Source organism: Mustelus asterias, chromosome 31 (genome assembly GCF_964213995.1).
Source record: "Mustelus asterias chromosome 31, sMusAst1.hap1.1, whole genome shotgun sequence".
In the NCBI taxonomy this organism is placed as follows: domain Eukaryota; kingdom Metazoa; phylum Chordata; class Chondrichthyes; order Carcharhiniformes; family Triakidae; genus Mustelus; species Mustelus asterias.
In genome coordinates, this window is record NC_135831.1 from 9,322,301 (window position 1) to 9,343,561 (window position 21,261).

A 21,261-nucleotide genomic window follows, 5' to 3' on the forward strand; every position below is an offset into this window, starting at 1 on the left:
CCCACATATTTTTACCCGCTAATCCCTCTAACCTACGCATCACGGGACTCTAAGGGGCAATTTTTAACCTGGCCAATCAACCTAACCCGCACATCTTTGGACTGTGGGAGGAAACCGGAGCACCCGGAGGAAACCCACGCAGACACGAGGAGAATGTGCAAACTCCACACAGACAGTGACCCGAGCCGGGAATCGAACCCGGGACCCTGGAGCTGTGAAGCAGCAATGCTAACCACTGTGCTACCATGCCGCCCTAATCCACCTAACCTGCATATCTGTGGACACCAAGGGACGATTTAGCATGGCCAATCCACCTAACCTACACATCTTTGGACACTAAGGGACAATTTAGCATGGCCAATCCACCTAACCTGCACATCTTTGGACACTAAGGGACAATTTAGCATGGCCAATCCACCTAACCTACACATCTTTGGACAATAAGGGGCAGTTTAGCATGGCCAATCCACCTAACCTATACATCTTTTGACATTAGGGGCAATTTAGCATGGCCAATCCACCTAACCTGCACATCTTTGGATACTAAGGGACAATTTAGCATGGCCAATCCACCTAACCTGCACATCTTTGGATACTAAGGGACAATTTAGCATGGCCAATCCACCTAACCTGCACATCTTTGGACACTAAGGGACAATTTAGCATGGCCAATCCACCTAACCTACACATCTTTGGACAATAAGGGGCAGTTTAGCATGGCCAATCCACCTAACCTGCACATCTTTGGACAATAAGGGGCAATTTAGCATGGCTAATTCACCTAACCCACACATCTTTGGATACCAAGGGGCAATTTAGCATGGCCAATCCACCTAACCTGCCTTTCTTTGGGGTGTGGGGGGAAACCGGAGCACCCGGAGGAAACCCACGCAGACAGACACGGGGAGATTGTGCAAACACCACACAGACAGTGACCCGAGGCTGGAATCGAACCCGGGTCCGCGGTGCTGTGGCGCAGCAGCGCTAACCACGGTGCCACCATGCCACCCCAACAAGAATGAGCTTAGATGTTGCGGCCTCTTTGTTTGCGTGCTGTTTGTGGAGGGGTTTTCCTGAGCAGAATAAAACACTCTGATTTAATTTGCTGCATTCCTGTCCGTGAGCTCATCATGTCATGGGAACACGTTTCCATGTACCTCTGAGTTCCTGAGCTTCCTGTCTCATTCCACATTTACAATACTTTAATGCATGGACCACATGACTTCTTTAATGAAACTCGAGTTAATATAACATCCAGTTCATTTAACAAGCAGTTGTATATTTAGAGGTGTTACTGGCTGGGTCATATGCAAGTTAGGTGCATTGGCCATGCTAAATTCTCCCTCTGTGTTACCCGAACAGGCTCCGGAGTGTGGCGACTAGGAGATTTTCACAGTAACTTCATTGCGGTGTTAATGTAAGCCTACTTGTGACACTAATAAATAAACTTAAACTTGCATGCACATTTTCCTTCCAACCCTGTTTCAAATCAGGCTACACTGACGAGAGGCATTCTCAGACCAGGTCTGAATTCAGCATCAGTCACGGAATGGCATGTAATATCACGAACCAGGGATGGAGGGACTGATGTGTGAGGAGAGATTGACCAGGTTAGGATTGTTTTCACTGGAGTTCAGACGAATGAGGGGGAGGATCTGATAGAGATTTATAAAATTCTAACATGACTAGACAGGGTAGATGCAGGGAGGATGTTCCCAATGGTGGGGGGAGTCCAGAACCAGGGGTCACAGATTCGGGGTAGACCATTTAGGTCGGAGGTGCGGAGACATTTCTTCACCCGGTGAGCCTGTGGAGTTCATTACCACAGGAAGTAGTTGATGCCAAAACATTGAATGTATTCAAGAGGCGGCTGGATGTAGCACTTGGGGTGAATGGGGTCAAAGGTTATGGGGGGAAAGCAGGATGAGGCTATTGAGTTGGATGATCAGCCATGTTCGTAATGAATGGCGGAGCAGGCTCGAAGGGCCGAATGGCCTCCTCCTGCTTCTATCTTTTATGTTTCTAAGTTGGATACTGTGATTGGATAATACTTAGTGAACAATCCCGATTGTGCTAAGAATTAAACTAACAACCAATTTGAGATTACTATTTGGGCTCACGAACGCCTGCTAGAAGCTACATATCTTCACACAAAAGGTGTGCAAATAGTTGAGTTTTAAAGTTGATTTATTAGTGTTACAAGTAGGCTTATATTAACGCTGCAACGTAGTTACCGTAAAAATGCACTTAGTCGCCACACCCCGGCGCCTGTTCGGGTAACACTGAGGGAGAATTTAGCACGGCCAATGCACCCTAACCAGCACGTCTTTCGGGGAGAGAGGAAACCGGAGCACCCGGAGGAAACCCACGCAGACACCGGGGAGAATGTGCAGACTCCGCACAGACAGTGACCCAAGCCGGGGATCGAACCCGGGTCCCTGGCAGCAGTGCTAACCACTGTGCCACCCAAATAGAAAGAACGTTGTATCTTTTTGAACTAAACCAAAGCTTGGGGGTAGGCTGGCAGCCATTCCCTGGTTCATTCCCCACAGTAATGCCTTCACAGTCGATTTGCCTGGTTTGAATTTTAACAAGAAGCTTGGCAGTTAGCTGTTCCGTTGGTGCATTCTCCATGGCCATGCAGCTACCAATCAAATTTCACACTCATGCTGGATAAACTGTTGTCCCCTTGGAGATTTGCTCTTCTTCTGATTCTGTCCTGATGAGTGCAAGATGAGAAGCTTCGACAGCATCTCTCTTTTTTTCAGCAATGCTAAATTTCTGTGTTGCCAACTGACTAATTGATCTAGTATTAATTGCTGTTTGTGGAAGAGAGTTCTAAACCTCTGCCAACGTGTGTGCATACAAATGTTTCATAATTCCACTACTCAAAGGTCCAACTGTAATTCTTACACGAGGCTGCTGAGTCATAGACTCCCCAGTTAGCAGAAATAATTCCACACCTGGTCTGTTCCTTTAGAATCAGAGAATCCCTACAGTGCAGAAGGAGGCCATTCAGCCCATCGAGTCTACACTGACTCTGACAGACTATCATATCCAGGCCCTCCACTCCACCCTATCCCCATAACCCCACACAATTTAGCATGGCTAATCCACATAACCAGCACATCTTTGGACACTAAAGAGCAATTTAGCACGGCCAATCCACCAAACCTGCACATCATTGGACGCTAAGGGGCAATTTAGCATGGCCAATCCACCTAACCTGCACATCATTGGATACTAAGGGACAATTTAGCATGGCCAATCCACCTAACCTGCATATCTTTGGACACTAAGGGGCAATTTAGCATGGCCAATCCACCTAACCTGCATATCTTTGGACACTAAGGGGCAATTTGGCATGGCCAATCCACCTAACCCGCACATCTTTGGATACTAAGGGGCAATTTAGCATGGCCAATCCACCTAACCTACACCTCTTTGGACACTAAGGGGCAATTTAGCATGGCCAATCCACCTAACCTGCATATCTTTGGATACTAAGGGGCAATTTAGCATGGCCGATCCACCTAACCTGCACATCTTTGGATACTAAGGGGCCATTTAGCATGGCCAATCCACCTAACCTACACCTCTTTGGACACTAAGGGATTTAGCATGGCCAATCCATCTAACTTGCACACCTTTGGACTGTGGGAGGAAACCGGAGCGCGCAGAGGAAACCCACGCAGACACGGGGAGAACATGCAGGCTCCACACAGACAGGCTCCACACAGACAATCACCCAAGGCTAGAATTGAACCCGGGTCCCTGGTGCTGTGAGGCAGCAGTGTTAACCATTGTGCCACCGACTGGCTTGTAAACTTTGAACAGTTCACCCTTAACCGTCTAAATTTGATTGATTATTGTCACATGCATTGGGATACAGTTTCTCGCGTGTGATACAGACAAAATATAACGTTCATAGAGTACATAGGGGAGGAGGAAAGGAGAGGGTGCAGAATGCAGAGTCACAATCATAGCTAGGGTGTCGAGAAAGATCAACTCAATATATGGTAGGTCCAGCTTGGTATGGTTTTGCTCTGTCCAAGACTGCAAGAAACTACAAAGGGTCGTGAACGTAGCCCAGTCCATCGGGCAAACCAGCCTCCCATCCATTGACTCTGTCTACACTTCCCGCTGCCTCGGGGAAAAGCAGCCGGCATAATCAAGGACCCCACGGTTGGGAAAAAGATACAAAGGTCTGAGGTCAGGTACCAACCGACTCAAGAACAGCTTCTTCCCTGCTGCCGTCAGACTTTTGAATGGACCTACCAGATATTAAGTTGCTCTTTCTCGACACCCTAGTCATGACCGTAACACTACATTCTGCACTCTCTCTTTTCCTTCTCCCCTATGTACTCTATGAATGGTATGCTTCGTCTGTATAGCGCGCAAGAAACAATACTTTTCACCGTATCTCTATATATGCTGCAATACTAAATCAAATCAAAAAAATAGTTAACCTGTTATGAAACCGCACCCCCGTGTTTTAGATTCCCTGACCAGTGTAAACAATCTCTCAGTGCCCATCCTGTTAGACCCTTCAGAATCTTAGACCATAAAACCAAAAGGTACAGGAGCAGAATGAGGCCATTCGGCCCACTGATTCTGCCCCGCCATTCAATCATGGCTGATAAGTTTCTCAACCCCATTCTCCCGCCTTTTCCCCATAACCTTTCATTCCCTTACCAATCAAGAACCTCCCTCCCTCTCTCTCTCTCTCTCTCTCTCAAATACACTCAATGACTTGGCCTCTTATGGTCATGAATTCCACAGATTCACCACCCTCTGACTCAAGAAATTCCTCTTCATCTAAGGGGCCGTCCCTTTACTCTGAGGCTGTGCCCTCGGATCCTCGTCTCTCCTACAGATGGAAACATCTTCCCCACGGGCGGAATGGTGGCACAGTGGTCAGCATTGCTGCTTCACAGCTCCAGGGACTTGGGTTCGATTCCCGACTTGTGTCACTGTGTGGAGTTTGCACATTCTCCTCGCGTCTGCGTGGGGTTTCCTCCGGGTGCTCCGGTTTCCCCCCACAGTCCAAAGATGTGCGGGCTAGGTTGATGGGCCATGCTAAAAAAGTTACCCCTTAGTGCCCTGAGATGCGTAGGTTAGAGGGATTAGTGGGTAAAATATGTAGGGATATGGGGGTAGGGCCTGGGTGGGATTGTGGTCGGTGCAGACTCGATGGGCCGAATGGCCTCTTTCTGCAGTGCAGGTTTTCTATGATCCTACGTCCACTATCTATCCAGGCCTTTCAGTATTCTGTATATATATCTCGTACATTTCAATGCAATCGCCTCTCATTCTTCAAAACTCCCAAGAGAATGTAGACCTAATTTGCTCAACCGCTCATTATCGGACCACCCATTTTCTCCCAGCGCCCTATTTAGTGAACGTTCGCCGTCCAGTCTCCAGTGTAAAGTATAAGTGATCCGTTCCCCGCCGTGAATTACTGATACGTCAACTCCCACTAATCCGGCATCACTCATAATTCATCAGTTCTGCATAAGCAGCGCTGGGCTGTGTCATGTCTCGTTGCTTGCGACTGGAGGCACCGGCTTTTCTCGTGAGGCCCCAGCCTGTTACTGCACTTTGTCAAATTATCATCCAGTCACATTTCATCAGCCGTCTCCGATAACTATAACTGTGCGAGGTTTTGTAATGAGAGGCAGTGACAGTGGACCTGCTTGAGCGGGTGCTGAAAGCTAAATCACTGTTTGATCTTCCTGCCCACCGGTTCCTTCAGCGCTTTAGACATAGCGGCTTGGCTCACGCAGGGGAAAGTGGGCAGCGGGAAAGGATTGAGGCGAGGGGGTTTATTCTTGACATCAACCACATGACCGTAGATATCGGGGGAACGTTGGTGTTCAGTTCGGTTTTGTTCCCCCCCTCCCCCTTTTTTAAGTTGCGTATTCACGTTGCTTCCCCCCCCCCCCCCATGCGAGGCCCCCCCCCCCCCCCATGCGAGGCCCCCCCCCCCCCCATGCGAGGCCCCAGGCTGCTGAGCGGAGGGCAGGTTGCATGTGCGTGCCAGCTCCACTGTTCAGCCTCACTGCCCTGCTCCCTGCTTGGGTGATTTTTAATTGGAGTTTTCAGATCCTTTCTTCGTGAAAGAAGCTTCAGCGCCACCAGCAATCACCGTGCCCCGCTCGACCTTGGGAAATGTCTTGTCTCAAGACGCTGATAGATGAGCCATTTGGCCCATCTCAGTTCACTTGACAATAAATTGCCTCCGTGCAGCGCGTTAAACGCAGCAACAGTCCCCATGATGCCTCACAGCGCAAAGTGTGACAGGGCTCCAAGTCGGGGAGGCGATGGTCCAGTGGTATTATCGCTCGACTATTCACCGATTAATCTCGGGACGCGTCTGTCCTGCACTCAAGAGGACAAATGCAAGAACGCCAAATTTCAAGCGATCGCAATTTATATTACAAGAGAAAAGGATGCTGATTGGTTGGCAAGTTGACTCTGGTCGAGGCGTTGCCACGGAGAAAGCCGCAGGGACCTATCAGCTTCCCAAGCTGCTGGGTAATTCCAAAAAGTGCGCGCGAACATCCAAGCTTTTGCCAGCGAGGGGAGCCTATCGCTCCCCCTTGCTTTGCAGTCAGCACCCTTTCTCCTGTGTGAGAAATTAACTTTAAGTTTATTTATTAGTGCCACAAGTAGGCTGACATTAACACCGCAATGACGCCGGAGGAAACCCACGCAGACACGGGGAGAAGGTGCAGACTGGGCGTTACTGTGATTGTTCAGAACTCGGCAGCCTCCTGACCAGTACAAGACTCTCTTTCTAATTTGCTCATTCGGGTTAATAGGGTAGTTGAGATTACCTCCTGTGATCGGCCTTCTCTTTCTGCCACACCTCAGCAGTTTGCCCACATATTTCATAGAAACATAGAAAAACTACAGCACAAAACAGGCCCTTCGGCCCCACAAGTTGTGCCGAACATATCCCTACCTTCTAGACCTACCTATAACCCTCCATCCTATTAAGTCCCATGTACTCATCCAGGATTCTCTTAAAAGACCCTAACGAGTTTGCCTCCACCACCCCTGACGGCAGCCGATTCCACTCGCCCACCACCCTCTGTGTGAAAAACCTACCCCTAACATCTCCCCTGTACCTACCCCCCAGCACCTTAAACCTGTGTCCTCTCGTAGCAGCCATTTCCACCCTGGAAAAAAGCCTCTGAGAGTCCACCCGAACTATGCCTCTCAACATCTTATATACCTCTATTAGGTCTCCCCTCATCCTACGTCTCTCCAAGGAGAAAAGACCGAGCTCCCTCAGCCTATCCTCATAAGGCATGCCACTCAATCCAGGCAACATCCTTGTAAATCTCCTCTGCACCCTTTCAATCTTTTCCACATGCTTCCTGTAATGAGGATCTTCTGACTGTTTGTTTGTAGCTCGGCAGTCTGCTCCCAACAAGTTGATTACTCCTATTTTTTTTGTTCCTCGTTCAGCTCCTGTGGTCCTCTTTGGGGCTTCCAGCATATCATCCTTTCTCGCAGCTCTTATAGTTTCTTCGACAATGCTGTGACCCTCCTTTTATTTATTCCCCCTCCTCATTTCATCCACAAACTCTGTAACCGGGACTGTTGAGTTGCCATTTCTTTCTTCCTTTAAGCCACATCTTGGTACAACAGTGATGTCAGACTTTCCACGTGTCTATCTGTACCCTCAGCTCATCTGCCTCATCGCCAACCTCCTTTCATTAATGTGTGCACCACTAGTCACTGAAAACCTCCATTTTATCCATTTTCTAAATGTTTGTTGCTTATTAATTTCCCACCTATTTCTCTGTTGATGTTTATGCTTTCTCCCCACCCCTCTTCATCAAACATGAGGCGACACGGTGGTACAGTGATTAGCACAGCTGCCTGGGTTCAATTCCTGGCTTTTGGTCACTGTCTGTGCGTAATCTGCATGTTCTCTCTGTGTCTGCGTGGGTTTCCTCCCACAGTCCAAAGATGTGTAGGTTAGGTGGATTGGCCATGCTAAATTGCCCCTTAGTGTCCAAAGATGTGTAGGTTAGGTGGATTGGCCATGCTAAATTGCCCCTTAGTGTCCAAAGATGTGTAGGTTAGGTGGATTGGCCATGCTAAATTGCCCCTTAGTGTCCAAAGATGTGTAGGTTAGGTGGATTGGCCATGCTAAATTGCCCCTTAGTGCCCAAAGATGTGTAGGTTAGGTGGATTGGCCATGCTAAATTGCCCCTCAGTGTCCAAAGATGTGCAGGTTCATAGAAATCATTGTGAAACCGTACAGTGCAGAAAGAGGCCATTTGGCCCATCGAGTCTGCACCGACCACAATCCCACCCAGGCCCGACCCCCATATCCCTACATATTTACCCGCTAATCCCTCTAACCTACGCATCTCAGGACACTAAGTAGCAATTTTAGCACGGCCAATCAACCTAACCCGCACATCTTTGGACTTTGGTTAGGTGGATTTGCCATGCTAAATTGCTCCTGAGTGTCCCAAGATTAGGTGGATTACTGTGGTAAATATGTGGGGTTATGGAGATAGGCGCTGGATAAGATGCTCTGTTGCAGAGTCAGTGTGGACTCAATGGGCTGAATGGCCTTTTTTTCTCGACTGAAGGGATTGTATGAAAGCCTATCAACATGGTTTAATTTAAATGAACATTCCTGGTTTACCTTTCTATCCTTTTAACTATGTTTTATACCTCTGTCAGAATCCCGCTCATTCGCTCTCCTTCCAAGCTGAAAGGCACAAGTTTCTTCAGCAGCTTTTTTATCATAACTCAAACTTTTACCAGTCATGATCAGTCTCATGACTCTTCTGTAGGACGGTATTCTAGCTTTGCGCCTGGATCTAGGCGTAGTACTCACGGTGCAGTCTTAGTCGAAGCAAATTGTACTTTCGCACTCTTTCTCTGATTTAACATTGTCCTGTCCTGGCTTTGCAGTTCAGTGCTGTCGATGTAAGTGAAGTTTCGGTTGCCATTTGTATGTCCATAGCAAGGCATCCAACTGCGGTTCAGTGCTTTGAACGCTCCAAGGGTTGTGCTCTCCAGCCTTATTTCGATGCCCAGACGGGTACTCCCTGCACCAGTGCCGAGAGAGCGCTGCATTGCTGGAGATGCCATCTTTGAGATGAAAGGCAGCACAGTGGTTAGCACTGCTGCCTCACAGCACCAAGGACCTGGGTTCGATTCCTGGCTTGGGTCACTGTCTGTGTGGAGTCTGCACATTCTCCCCCGTGTTTGCGTGGGTTTCCTCCAGGTGCTCCGGTTTCCTCCCACAGTCTGAAAGACGTGCTGGTTAGGGTGCATTGGCCGTGCTAAATTCTCCCTCAGTGTTACCCGAACAGGCGCCGGAGTGTGGCGACTAGGGGATTTTCACAGTAACTTCATTGCAGTGTTAATGTAAACCGACTTGTGACACTAATAAATAAACTTTACTTTAGAAACCAAAAGAGTTTTGACAAAGGGCCATCTGGACTCGAAACGGCAGCTCTTTTCTCTCCCTACAGATACGGCCAGACCTGCTGAGATTTTCCAGCATTTTCTCTTTTGTTTTCAGATTCCAGCATCCAGAGTAATTTGCTTTTAACTTTACTTTAGATGTCCCTTTTTATTTGTTTGTGGGACATGGGCGTCGCTGGCTGGCCAGCATTTATTGCCCATCCCCAAATTGCCCTTGTTCAGAGGGCAGTTGAGAGTCACGTGTAGGCCAGACCGGGTAAAGATGGCAGATTCCCATCCCTCAAGCACATTAGTGAACCAGATGGGTTTTTCCAACCATGGGTTTCATGGTCATCAGTAGATTCCTAATTCCAGATTATTTTTACTGAATTCAAATTCCACCATCTGCCGTGGCGGGATTCGAACCCGGGCCCCCCTCAGAACATTAGCTGAGTTTCTGGTCTAGCAATAACACCACGAGGCTATTGCCTCCCCATGTGGACCCCTGACCTGGGTGTGAAGAGAGCACTGGAGGAGCAGAGGAGCTATCACCGTGTGTTGACCAATATTGATTTGCTTGTCCAGCACCCCCTCAGAGAGATTATCTGCTCATTGTCTCATTACTGTAGTGATGGTTGCTACATTACTGTAGTGACTACACTGGATTGCACAATGCTTTGGAACATCCTGAGTTCATGCAAGCAACTAAATATATGCACGTTCACTCCGTCTGTGTTTTGTAGAGTCAAGTGCAAGTGGACTCCATTTGCTGGAGGCGCTGGTAGTCCTAACTCTAGCTTGCAGTGCTCCCCACTGATCCTTAAACCATAAGATAGAGGATTAGAATTAGGCTAAATGGCCCATCGAACCCCTTATAACTGCATCCCCATGTATTAGATTCCCTGACCACTGGAAACAATCTCTCAGTGCCCACCCTGTTAGACCCTTCAAAATCTTAGACCATAAAACAATCGGATATAGGAGTCGAATTAGGCCATTCGGCCCATTGAGTCTGCTCCGCCATTCAATCATGATAAGTTTCACAATTGTTTTCCCCATGAACTTTGATCCCCTGACCAATCAAGAACCTAACTATCTCTGTCTCAAATACACTCAATGACCCGGCCTCCGCAGCCTTCACTGGCAATGAATTCATAGATTCACCACCCTCTGGCTGAAGAAATTCCTCCTCATCTCAGTTCTAAAGGTCATCCCTTTACTCTGAGGCTGTGCCCTCGGATCCTCGTCTCTCCTACCAGTGGAAACACCTTCCCCCCCCCACGTCCACTCTATCAGTATTCTTTAAGTTTCAATGAGAACCCCCCCCCCCGCTTCATCCTTCTAAACTCCATCCAGTACAGACCCCGAGTCCTCAAACACTCCTCAGACTTGCTCTTACTTAACGGCCTTTCACAACCACAGGACTTCACAAAAGTGCCTTACGGTGAATGAAATACTTCTGAAGTGTGACCACTGCTGAAACGCAGAAGAAAGCGGTTTTAGGAAGTTAAGGACCGTGCTAAACTTTTGCGGAGGTGGCTGCAGTAACGCAGTAACACGATTGAATCTGAGCCACAATCTCAACTCTTTCCCCAACTCGTCCACCGCCTCCCCCCCACCCCCCCCTTCGTCTCCCTAGCAGATTCAATGTTGATGCCTTCTTGTTTCTGCAGCATGAACGTGTTAAAGTAAAACTTGCGATTTCATGTTTTTTTTTCTCTCAAAGCAACAACGGCGCGAACGAGACCTACGCAAGCAGCAGGAGAAGGAGCACCAGCGGCAGTTAGACGAGATGCAGCAACTTCGGAGAGAGGAGGAAAGGAGACAGGCTGAGAGAGAGCAGGTAGAAACCCTGGCTGCCCTGCAGCAAAGACATTTAATCTTTTACTTTATGGTTAGGCAAGGGGTGCCGGACGCTTCTTGCGCAACCCTTGGTGTTGGACTTTCCCCTCATTGAAATCCCTTCTGGCCGAACGGTCCCATACAATCCCTACAGCGCAGAAGGAGGCCATTCGACCCATCGGGCCTGCGCCGACAACAGTCCCACCCAGGCCCCGTGTCCGTAACCCGATGTGTTTACCCTGCTAATTCCCCCTCACAACTCTAGGGACCCGGGTTCCATTCCCGGTTTGGGTCACTGTCTGTGTGGAGTCTGCACATTCTCCCCATGTCTGCGTGGGTTTCCCCCGGGTGCTCTGGTTTCCTCCCACAGTCCGAAAGACGTGCGGGTTAGGGTGCATTGGCCGTGCTAAATTCTCCCTCAGTGTTACCCAAACAGGCGCCGGAGTGTGGCGACGAGGGGATTTTCACAGTAACTTCATTTCAATGTTAATGTAAGCCTATTTGTGACGGGATAAATAAACTTGACAGTAAAGGGCAATTTAGCATGGCCAATCCACCTAACCTGCACATCTTTGGACACTAAGGGGCAATTTAGCATGGCCAATCCACCTAACCTACACATCTTTGGACTGTGGGAGGAAACCGGAGCACCCAGAGGATACCCACACAGACAGGTTCTCCAGCCTGCGCTGACCTTGCTCGGGTCGGCGTCCGTATCCCTGGGCGAGGGAGATGATGATTCAGCCAAAGTCCTTGCTCCCAACTGCCCAGTGATCACAGCAGAAAGTACAGACGTGAGGGTGTCAGCCAAGGACCCCAGTAGTCACCTGCACCCTTGCTATTGAAGAATGGTCGCTCTGCTTTGGTTCCAGAGGGTTGCTAATGCCAAGGAAACCATACCGTTGTAGGACTTTCCCCCCCCACCGCGAGGGGGCTGGAGCGTAGGGAAAACTCACCGTCCTACTTTGCTCAGCAGTTGTTGGGCACAACCCCTTGTTTCTTTGTTAGAAGGTGCTGTGACTCCCCTCGTGTTAATTTGACTTCATCCGCTTTACTTTATGGCGGTCACAAGACTCGGCACCGTCAAGCCACTGATCCGGCGATCCTTGTTGGCTCATTTGTGAGGTAGGCTTGCGAGGCTTTGAAATGTCCCAACATCAGTGGCCAAATATAATTGACGCAAAAGACGAGATGCTGTTTTAAATATCATCATAGGGCTGCACGGTAGCACAGTGGTTAGCACTGCTGCCTCACAGCTCCAGGGAACTGGGTTCGATTCCTGGCTTGGGTCACTGTCTGTGTGGAGTTTGCACATTCTCCCCGTGTCTGCGTGGGATTCCTCCGGGTGCTCCGGTTTCCTCCCACAGTCCAAAGATGTGCGGGTTAGGTTGATTGGCCATGCTAAAATTGCCCCTTAGTGTCCTGGCATGTGTACGTTAGAGGGATTAGTGGGTAAATATATAGGGATGTGGGGGTGGGGCCTGGGTGGGATTGTGGTCGGTGCAGACTCGATAGGCCGAATGGCCTCTTTCTGTGCTGTAGGGTTCCTGTGATCCGTCCAGCTTACAGTGCAGTCTTTTCACAGGTATCGCCGTCATTACAATTCACAGAGGAGTCAAACTCATGCCAGAAGAAAATGACCCAAATGGTAGAGTTATTTCAGACCACCCCACCCCCTCCCCCAAGGTGTAAAGATAACATAGAATCATAGAAACCCTACAGTGCAGAAAGAGGCCATTTGGCCCATCGAGTCTGCACTGACCACAATCCCACCCAGGCCCTACCCCCATATCCCTACATATTTACCCACTAATCCCTAATTTCCTACCTATCTCAGGTTTCCTCCGGGTGCTCTGTTTTCCTCCCACAGTCCCAAGATGTGTAGGTTAGATGGATTGGCCATGCTAAATTGCCCCTTAGTGTCCAAAGATGTGTGGGTTAGGTGGATTGGCCATGCTAAATTGCCCCTTAGTGTCCAAAGATGTGTGGGTTAGGGGGATCAATGGGGTAAATACGTGAGGTTACGGGAAAAGGGTCTGGGTGGGGTTCTCTGTTGGAGAGTCAGTGCAGACTCGATGGGCCGAATGGCTTCATTCGGCACTGTAGGGATTATATGATTCTATCTCTGATGAACTATGTGAGTTGTACTCGCTAAGTGAGACAATATCAGCTGTGAAACCAGATATAGACAACTTGCCAACCTGCAATAACTGGGTAAACTCATGGTAAGCATTCCTGAACCTAAGTTGTGCACGAGGTTATTTTTGCGGGTGGTGGGTGAGGGGAGGGCTCTGGGATTGGCCACTTTTCCCCTGTTCATCTTTCTTTTTGTAAGCCTAGTTTTCAGATTTCCCACTTGAACGCAGCGTCGAACTTCCCTCTGCATTTGTCACAAGACCCCATCTCCAGTTAACCTCAGACTTTCTTCCCCCACCTCTGTGAGGCGAAAGGGCTATTGTGTAATACAACGCAGCAAACAGTCATGTCCATGCCTGCTCTTTGACCCAGGCATCAGAGCAGACCAGTCCCCCAGCTCCTTCCACACTTTACATTTCCAACTGTTCTTTTATCATTCATTCAGGGGATGTGGGCATCGCTGGCTGGGCCAGCATTTATTGTCCATCCCTGCGAAGCAAATGGACAATGTCTATCCTGCCAACATCCCCAAGACAGAACGATCATTATCTCATTGCTGTTCAGAGAAGGAACTTTGCACTCTTCAGAGGTGGTGCCAGCGGTCCAGAGAATTGCAAATATGCTACAGTCCTGTTCACAAAAGGGTGTAAAGATAACAGAATGATAGAAACCCTACAGTGCAGAAAGAGGCCATTCGGCCCATCGAGTCTGCACTGACCACAATCCCACCCAGGCCCTACCCCCATATCCCTACATATTTACCCACTAATCCCTAATTTCCTACCTATCTCAGGACACTAAGGGGCAATTTTAGCACGGCCAATCAACCTAACATCTTTGGAGTGTGGGAGGAAACCGGAGCATTCGGAGGAAACCCCATGCAGACACGGGGAGAATGTGCAAACTCCACACAGACAGTGACCCAAAGTCGGGAATTGAACCCAGGTCCCTGGAGCTGTGAAGCAGCAGTGCTAACCCGCTGTGCTACCGTGCCACCCAAACCCCTGCATTGCTGTGGCTCCGAGCAGGTCAGACTGATTGAGCACGGCAGATTTCCTTCCCGAAAGGACAGGAGTGAACCAGATGGGTTTTTCCGAAGATTGCCATCATTGGACCAAATTTTTATTGAATTCAGATTTCATCAACTGCCATGCTGGGATTTGAACCCGGGTCTCCAGAACATTACCGTGGGTCTCTGAATTACTAGTCCAATGACAATACCACTGCCTCCCCTGCTCATCCACTTTCTCTGTGAAAATTTATCCTATTTCTTAATCTTTGATGGTGAGGTTTATGCTGATAAAATGGTGTTAAGGCAATGGGTAGGATTTTGTATTTTTTTAATTCATTAGTGGAACACGAGCGTCGCTGGATGGCCAGTATATGGGTTCTAGTTCCGTCATTCAAGCCTTACAGTGTTTAACTTCACCTGAATGCCCTCAATATCATCCATCCCAAGTTTTGTTTTTATGTATTAGCATCACAAATAGGCTTGCATTAACATTGCAATGAAGTTACTGTGAAAATCCCCCAGTCGCCGCACTCTGTCACCTGTTTGGGTAACACTGAGGGAGAATTTAGCACGGCCAATGCACCCTAACCAGCCCGTTTTTCGGACTGTGGGAGGAAACCGGAGCACCCGGAGGAAACCCACGCAGACACGAGGAGAATGTGCAAACTCCGCACAGACAGTGACCCGAGCCGGGAATCGAACCAGGGTCCCTGGCGCTGGGAGGTAGCAGCGCTAACCACTGTGCCACCGCGCCGCCCTAGTGTGGGAAATACCTGTGACAATTTCCCTTCGAAAGGTGGGAGTGAGAAAAATTGAACTACAACTGCGAGTTAAGCTTTCCCCCCACCTTCGCTTCCTTCAAGTTTTACTTCAGAAATGTTGACTTGTTTTGTACCTAACGGAAAGGCCTATTTGTGTTTTGTTTTTCTGACTGTTTCCTTTCCTTTACCTGTGCTTCGTTTTACATTCTCTGTCTCCAGGAGTACATAAGGCATCAATTAGAGGAGGAGCAAAGGCAGTTAGAGATCCTTCAGCAGCAGCTTCTGCAGGAACAGGCTCTGCTTCTGGTAAATGGTGCAGGCCGCAAACCCTCATCCTCTCTCATCATTCCAAGGTGTCTGCTCCCAACCCTTGGAGGGGTCATGCAACATTTTCACAGGAGTAATCAGGGTGCTTTCCTTTCTCACTCATCCTTTTCTCAACATCCACACCCCGGCCCTCCCCCCACACGCCCTCAATCCACCCCCCCCACCCCCCCGCCGACCCAGCGAAATCTAGTCTTCCCCATTCACAAGGACCATGGCCGTCAACTGAGATAATTGTGAGAGTTGCAATGTTCCCGGTGTATCCCAAGTGTAATGTTTAATCTTTGGACGCGCGTTGCCATAAGATATTCGCAAAGAACCCATGGAGAGGTCCATAAATAGGCGTCCGCCCTTGGGTGGGGTGGGGGTGGGGGGGAGGGGGGGGTAGTGAGGGGAGCACAACACTGAAAGACGGGCACCAGTGGCCATTTTGTTTCGGGCGAGATGCTACCTGGCGAATGCCAAAGGTGGTAGTGAATGACCCCAGTGATAACCGTGTGCCCTCGGACTCACCCTGATCCCTCCGTATTGTGAGCAAAGATTTGTGGGATGGTTATGTCCTCTTGCCTATTTAAGAATGATTTTTTTTTTTTTCCCGTCGTTAGGTTCTTATGTCGACGGGCTAACAGGCAAGGTATACTCAGGTTTGGACGTTCTTACCCCGCACCCCCCCAACCCACCTCACCCCTCTTTGCCTAACCTTCCCACTCTGCCCCGACCAGGAATACTCTACATACTCTTGTAAAATAAATATTGAATGACCCTTCAACCCATTTCCATCTCAGTGCAAGTCCAATCCTTCAGTGTTCTATTGTGTGTGTGTGTGCGCCTCAGTATCCTTTTGCAGATCCTCCTAGTATCCAGTACGCTATCAATCCCGTTTGCATTTAGGATCTTTCTTTTTTGATTTGGTTCAGTTTAAATCCAAATCAACAAGCTGTTTGCATTAAGGCATGGAATGCAAATGGGGTGAATTTAATTTGGAGCGAGCCTGAAGTGAATACTTGTCCCCCTCGGTGGTGGTGCGGCAGATTTAGTGCAGTAATCTCTACCCCCCCCCCCCCACCCAACTGAGGGATAGGAGAGTACCCTTCCCCTCTTGTGGTTTTACTCCCCACTTGCAATTCTCCATGCCCCCCCCCCCCCCCCCCCCCCTTTTGAGGAGTTGTTTGAACAGAGGGAGGGTGGGAAAAAGAATGGGAAAAGGCTATGCCACCACTCCACCGTGCCTTTGGACGCGGAGCAATGTTGACGAAGAGCTGGAGGCTCTGCCAGATGTGACTCACCTGAGGAAGGAGCAGCGCTCCGAAAGCTCGGGACTCCAAATAAACCTGTTGGACTTTAAACTGGTGCTACTGTGCCCACCCCAGTCCAACGCCGGCATCTGCACATCAAGGATGCCCTCAGCCGGTGAGCAGGTGGGCGGCGTTGGGAGACCTAAAGGAGGGGAAGTATTATTTTCCAGTGAACTATAGTTCCAAAGGGGGGAAAAAGCTGCCACCTTGAAGGGATACTGGATTCACTCTGACTCTGAATTGAATTTGGATCAAGCATGTGTATCTGCCTCCATTCTGGAGTTATGTGAATGCATGCAGTTTTGCGAGAAGGTGCAGTGTTTCCTGACCCTCCCCTGGACGCTGTTGATGTTTAGGAACTCTGGAGATTTTCCATCAGGAATGCTTTATTTAAGGCTATGCTGCTGTGTGCTTGTTGTGCTGACATTAAGCCGTTAGCAGTGCATCAACTGTGTGTCGCGTCGCGTTTCGACATCTCTGATGACGTTTTCAAAGAGCGAGGACTTTACTTGTCCCGAGTAAAGCCTGGCGTGGATTTCAGGGCGAATGAGTAAATGCACGCTGATCTGACCAATGATGGTGATTCGCACCAGTTGAATCATAAGTCCTTCACTTGCGAGCAGGTTTTAGCTCCGCTACCTGCCCTGAACGTTGATAAGACAATTCTGTTCCATGATTCAATGTCCACTGGATTTGCCAATTTCCTGAACTCTGGTCATCAGGGCTGCCAGTGCAATGTGGTAAATTTCTAATCCTTTCGTCATCACAAGGCCTTGTGACTTTGAATTTTTGATTTGATTTATTATTGTCACATGTATCGGGATACAGTGAAAAGTATTGTTTCTTGCGCTATACAGACAAAGCATACCATTCATAGAATACATAGGGGAGAAGGATTTGATTTATTATTGTCACATGTATTGGGATACAGTGAAAAGTATTGTTTCTTGCGCGCTATACAGACAAAGCATACCGTTCATAGAGAAGGAAAGGAGAGAGTACAGAATGTGTTACAGTCATAGCTAGGGTGCAGAGAAAGATCAACTTAATGCAAGGTAGGTCCATTCAAAAGTCTGATGGCAACAGGGAAGAAGCTGTTCTTGAGTCGGTCGGTGCGTGACCTCAGACTTTTGTATCTTTTTCCCAATGGAAGAATTTGATTTGATTTATTATTGTCACATGTATTAACATACAGTGAAAAGTATTTTTTCTTGCGCGCTATACAGACAAAACATACTGTTCATAGAGAAGGAAAGGAGAGAGTGCAGAATGTAGTGTTACAGTCATAGCTAGGGTGTAGAGAAAGATCAACTTAATGCGAGGTAGATCCATTCAAAAGTCTGACAGCAGCAGGGAAGAAGCTGTCCTCAAGTCGGTTGGTACGTGTCCTCAGATTTTTGTATCTTTTTACCAACGGAAGAAGGTGGAAGAGAGAATGTCCGGGGTGCGTGGGGTCCTTGATTATGCTGGCTGCTTTGCCGAGGCAGCAGGAAGTGTAGACAGAGTCAATGGATGGGAGGCTGGTTTGCATGATGGATTGGACTACTTTCATGACCTTTTGTAGTTTCTTGCGACCTTGGGCAGAGCAGGAGCCAGACCAAGCTGTGATACAACCAGAAAGAATGCTTTCTATGGTGCATCTGTAAAAGTTCTAACAGTAAGAAGGTGGAAGAGAGAATGTCCGGGGTGTTTGGGGTCCTTAATTATGTTGGCTGCTTTGCCAAGGCAGCGGGAAGTGTAGATGGACTAAATGGATGGGAGGCTAGTTTGCGTGATGGACTGGGCTTCATTCACAATCCTTTGTAGTTCCTTGCGGTCTTGGGCAGAGCAGGATCCGTACCAAACTGTGAGGCAGGTTTGCACGATGGACTGGGCTTCATCGAAGCACTTTGTGGGAGTATTTACCGCATCTCTGCTGGTAAGTATCAACTCAACCACACCCCCTCCTCCCCTCCCAAGCCAAGTCCAATGGCAGTGATCCAAGGTATGCAGATTGGGTAACCCAACAGTATAACTGGCACAATAGAGCTACTTAAACACTGATAAATTACTGATATCCAGACGTCAGCTGCCACTTAGTTAATGCTCAAACCTGTTCAGGGAGCATATGCTGAGGACATCTATTTATAGAATATCATTATTGCCTGAACTTGTATCACTACCTCTGCCTTTCTTGTATGAAATTAACACTTGGCTCAGCGCCAATTATAAATCTAGCCAACAAGATGAAGGCAAACAATTATTTCATCCTATTGATAGCGGCACAGTGGTGAGCACTGCTGCCTCTCAGCGCCAGGGACCCAGGTTCGATTCCCGACTTGGCCTGTGTGGAGTTTGCACATTCTCCCCGTGCCTGCGTGGGTTTCCTCCAGGTGTTGTGGTTTCCTCCCACAGTCCAAAGATGTGCAGGTTAGGTTGATTGGCCGTGCTAAATTGCCCCTTCGTATCCAAAGATGTGTATGTTAGGGGGATTGGCCATGCTAAATTGTCCCTTAGTGTCCAAAGATGTGCAGGTTAGGTGGATTGGCCATGCTAAATTGCCCCTCAGTGTCCAAAGATGTGCTGGTTAGGTTGATTGGCCATGTTAAATTGCCCCTTAGTGTCAGGGGGATTAGCAGGGTAAATACGTGGGGTTACAGGGATAGGGCCTGGGTGGGATTGTGGTTGGTGCAGGCTCGATAGGCTGAATGGCCTCCTTCTGCACTGTAAGATAGATATTTACCACCTTGTTCTGTGGGGTCAGAGTTACTTGGATTTGGCAATATATCTAACCAATATTAACTTATTCTAGAACGTTCCTGCCTACAGTATGCACCTAAAGATCTGCTGACTAGAGAGGGGAAAGATGTAAAAGGGACCTGAGGGGTAACCTTTTCACACAGAGGGTGGTGGGTGTATGGAATGAGCTGCCAGAGGAGGTGGTAGAGGCGGGTACACTGACAACATTTAAAAGATATTTGAACAGGTACATGGGTGGGAAAGGGTTAGAGTAACATGGGCCAAACGCAGACAAATTAGTTCAGTTTAGGAAACCTGGTGGGTATGGACGAGTTGGGCCGAAGGGCCTGTTTCCGTGCTGTATATCTCTATGACGCTCTGAGTAATGATTAGTGCTTGAATGGTGTCAGAAAACTTGAGCAGCCATATCTTGCTGAGAAACTTGGGAGCAAGTTTGTAGATTAGCTTTCAAACTGGTTGACAGATTTTGTAGGTGAAGTATTCTCACCTGATCCCCGCTGTTGCACTGCACAGTCCAGCGACCTTGTTGACAGGTTAGATTATCGCATCTAGTTTTGCACTTGTGTGAATTTGCCAGGAAAGGCTGAATGAACGATTCCCCATATCTCATTCTAACTGTGTCTTCTAAATCAATCTATGCTTGACCAATCCCCCCCTCCTCCCTCCAACCTACAGTTCCCTGATTTCCATCTTCTCGAGACTTGACTGTTCCAGCGCACGACTGGCTGGTTACCCACACCTGGCATGGTGGCACAGTGGGTTAGCACTCCTGCCTCACAGGACCCGGGTTCAATTCCAACCTCGGGTCACTGTCTGTGCGGAGTCTGCACGTTCTCCCCGTGTCTGCATGGGTTTCCTCCGGGTGCTCTGGTTTCCTCCCACAGTCCAAAGATCTGCAGGTTAGGTGGATTGACCATGCCAAATTGCCCCTTAGTGCCTCAAGATGTGTAGGTTAGATGGATTAGTCATGGTGAATGAGCGGGGTTACAGGGATTGGGGGGGGGGGGCCTGGGTAAGACAAGCTGCAAGAGAGTCGGTGCAGGCTCGATGGGCTGAATGGCCTCCTCCTGCACTGGAGGGATTCCAGGATTTCTCACATCCGCGGTCATCTAAAGCTCCTTTACTCATGTCTTAACCGGCCCCAAGACACTTTCTGCTGTCACTCTCTGTCCTCACTGACCTAACCGACTCCCAGTCAAACAACGGTTTGATTCCAGGATTCTCCTTCTTGCTTTCAGAGCTTGCCCTCTTGTCCTTGCCCTTCCCTACCTGAGTAATCTCCACCAGCCCTTCAACCGTCTGAGATATCTGCACTGCTCCAATTCTTGCCTCTTGTGCAAGGGAGGCAATGGCCTAGTGGTATTATCGCTAGACTATTAATCCAGAAACTCAGCTAATGTTCTGGGGGACCCGGGTTCGAATCCCGCCACGGCAGATGGTGGAATTTGAATTCAATAAAAACTACCTGGAATTAAGAATCTATTTCATAGAGGCTTTACGTTTCATAGAATCCCTACGATACAGAAGGAGGCCATTCGGCCCATCAAGTCTGTACCGACCACAATCCCACCCAGGCCTTATTCCCGTAACGCCACGCATTTACCCTGCTAATCCTCCTGACTCTCGGGTCAACTTCGCATGGCCAATCCACCAAACTGATCACCATGAAACTATTGTCGGAAAAACCCATCTGGTTCACTAATGTCCT

The 21,261-nt window shown here is 48.7% G+C and overlaps 1 protein-coding gene across 4 annotated transcripts in view; it reads left to right on the top strand.

The window, feature by feature from the left end:
* The window catches only part of LOC144481730 (misshapen-like kinase 1), a 283,663-nt gene that overhangs the window by 165,587 nt on the left and 96,815 nt on the right, over positions 1-21,261 (top strand). For 2 of the 4 annotated variants that reach the window (XM_078200874.1, XM_078200875.1), the window contains exons 12-13: positions 11,171-11,287; positions 15,415-15,501. In XM_078200874.1, the coding sequence (XP_078057000.1) occupies positions 11,171-11,287; positions 15,415-15,501 (204 nt within the window). The remainder of the gene's footprint in view (positions 1-11,170; positions 11,288-15,414; positions 15,502-21,261) is intronic. The other 2 variants (XM_078200876.1, XM_078200877.1) reach the window with 1 other exon arrangement.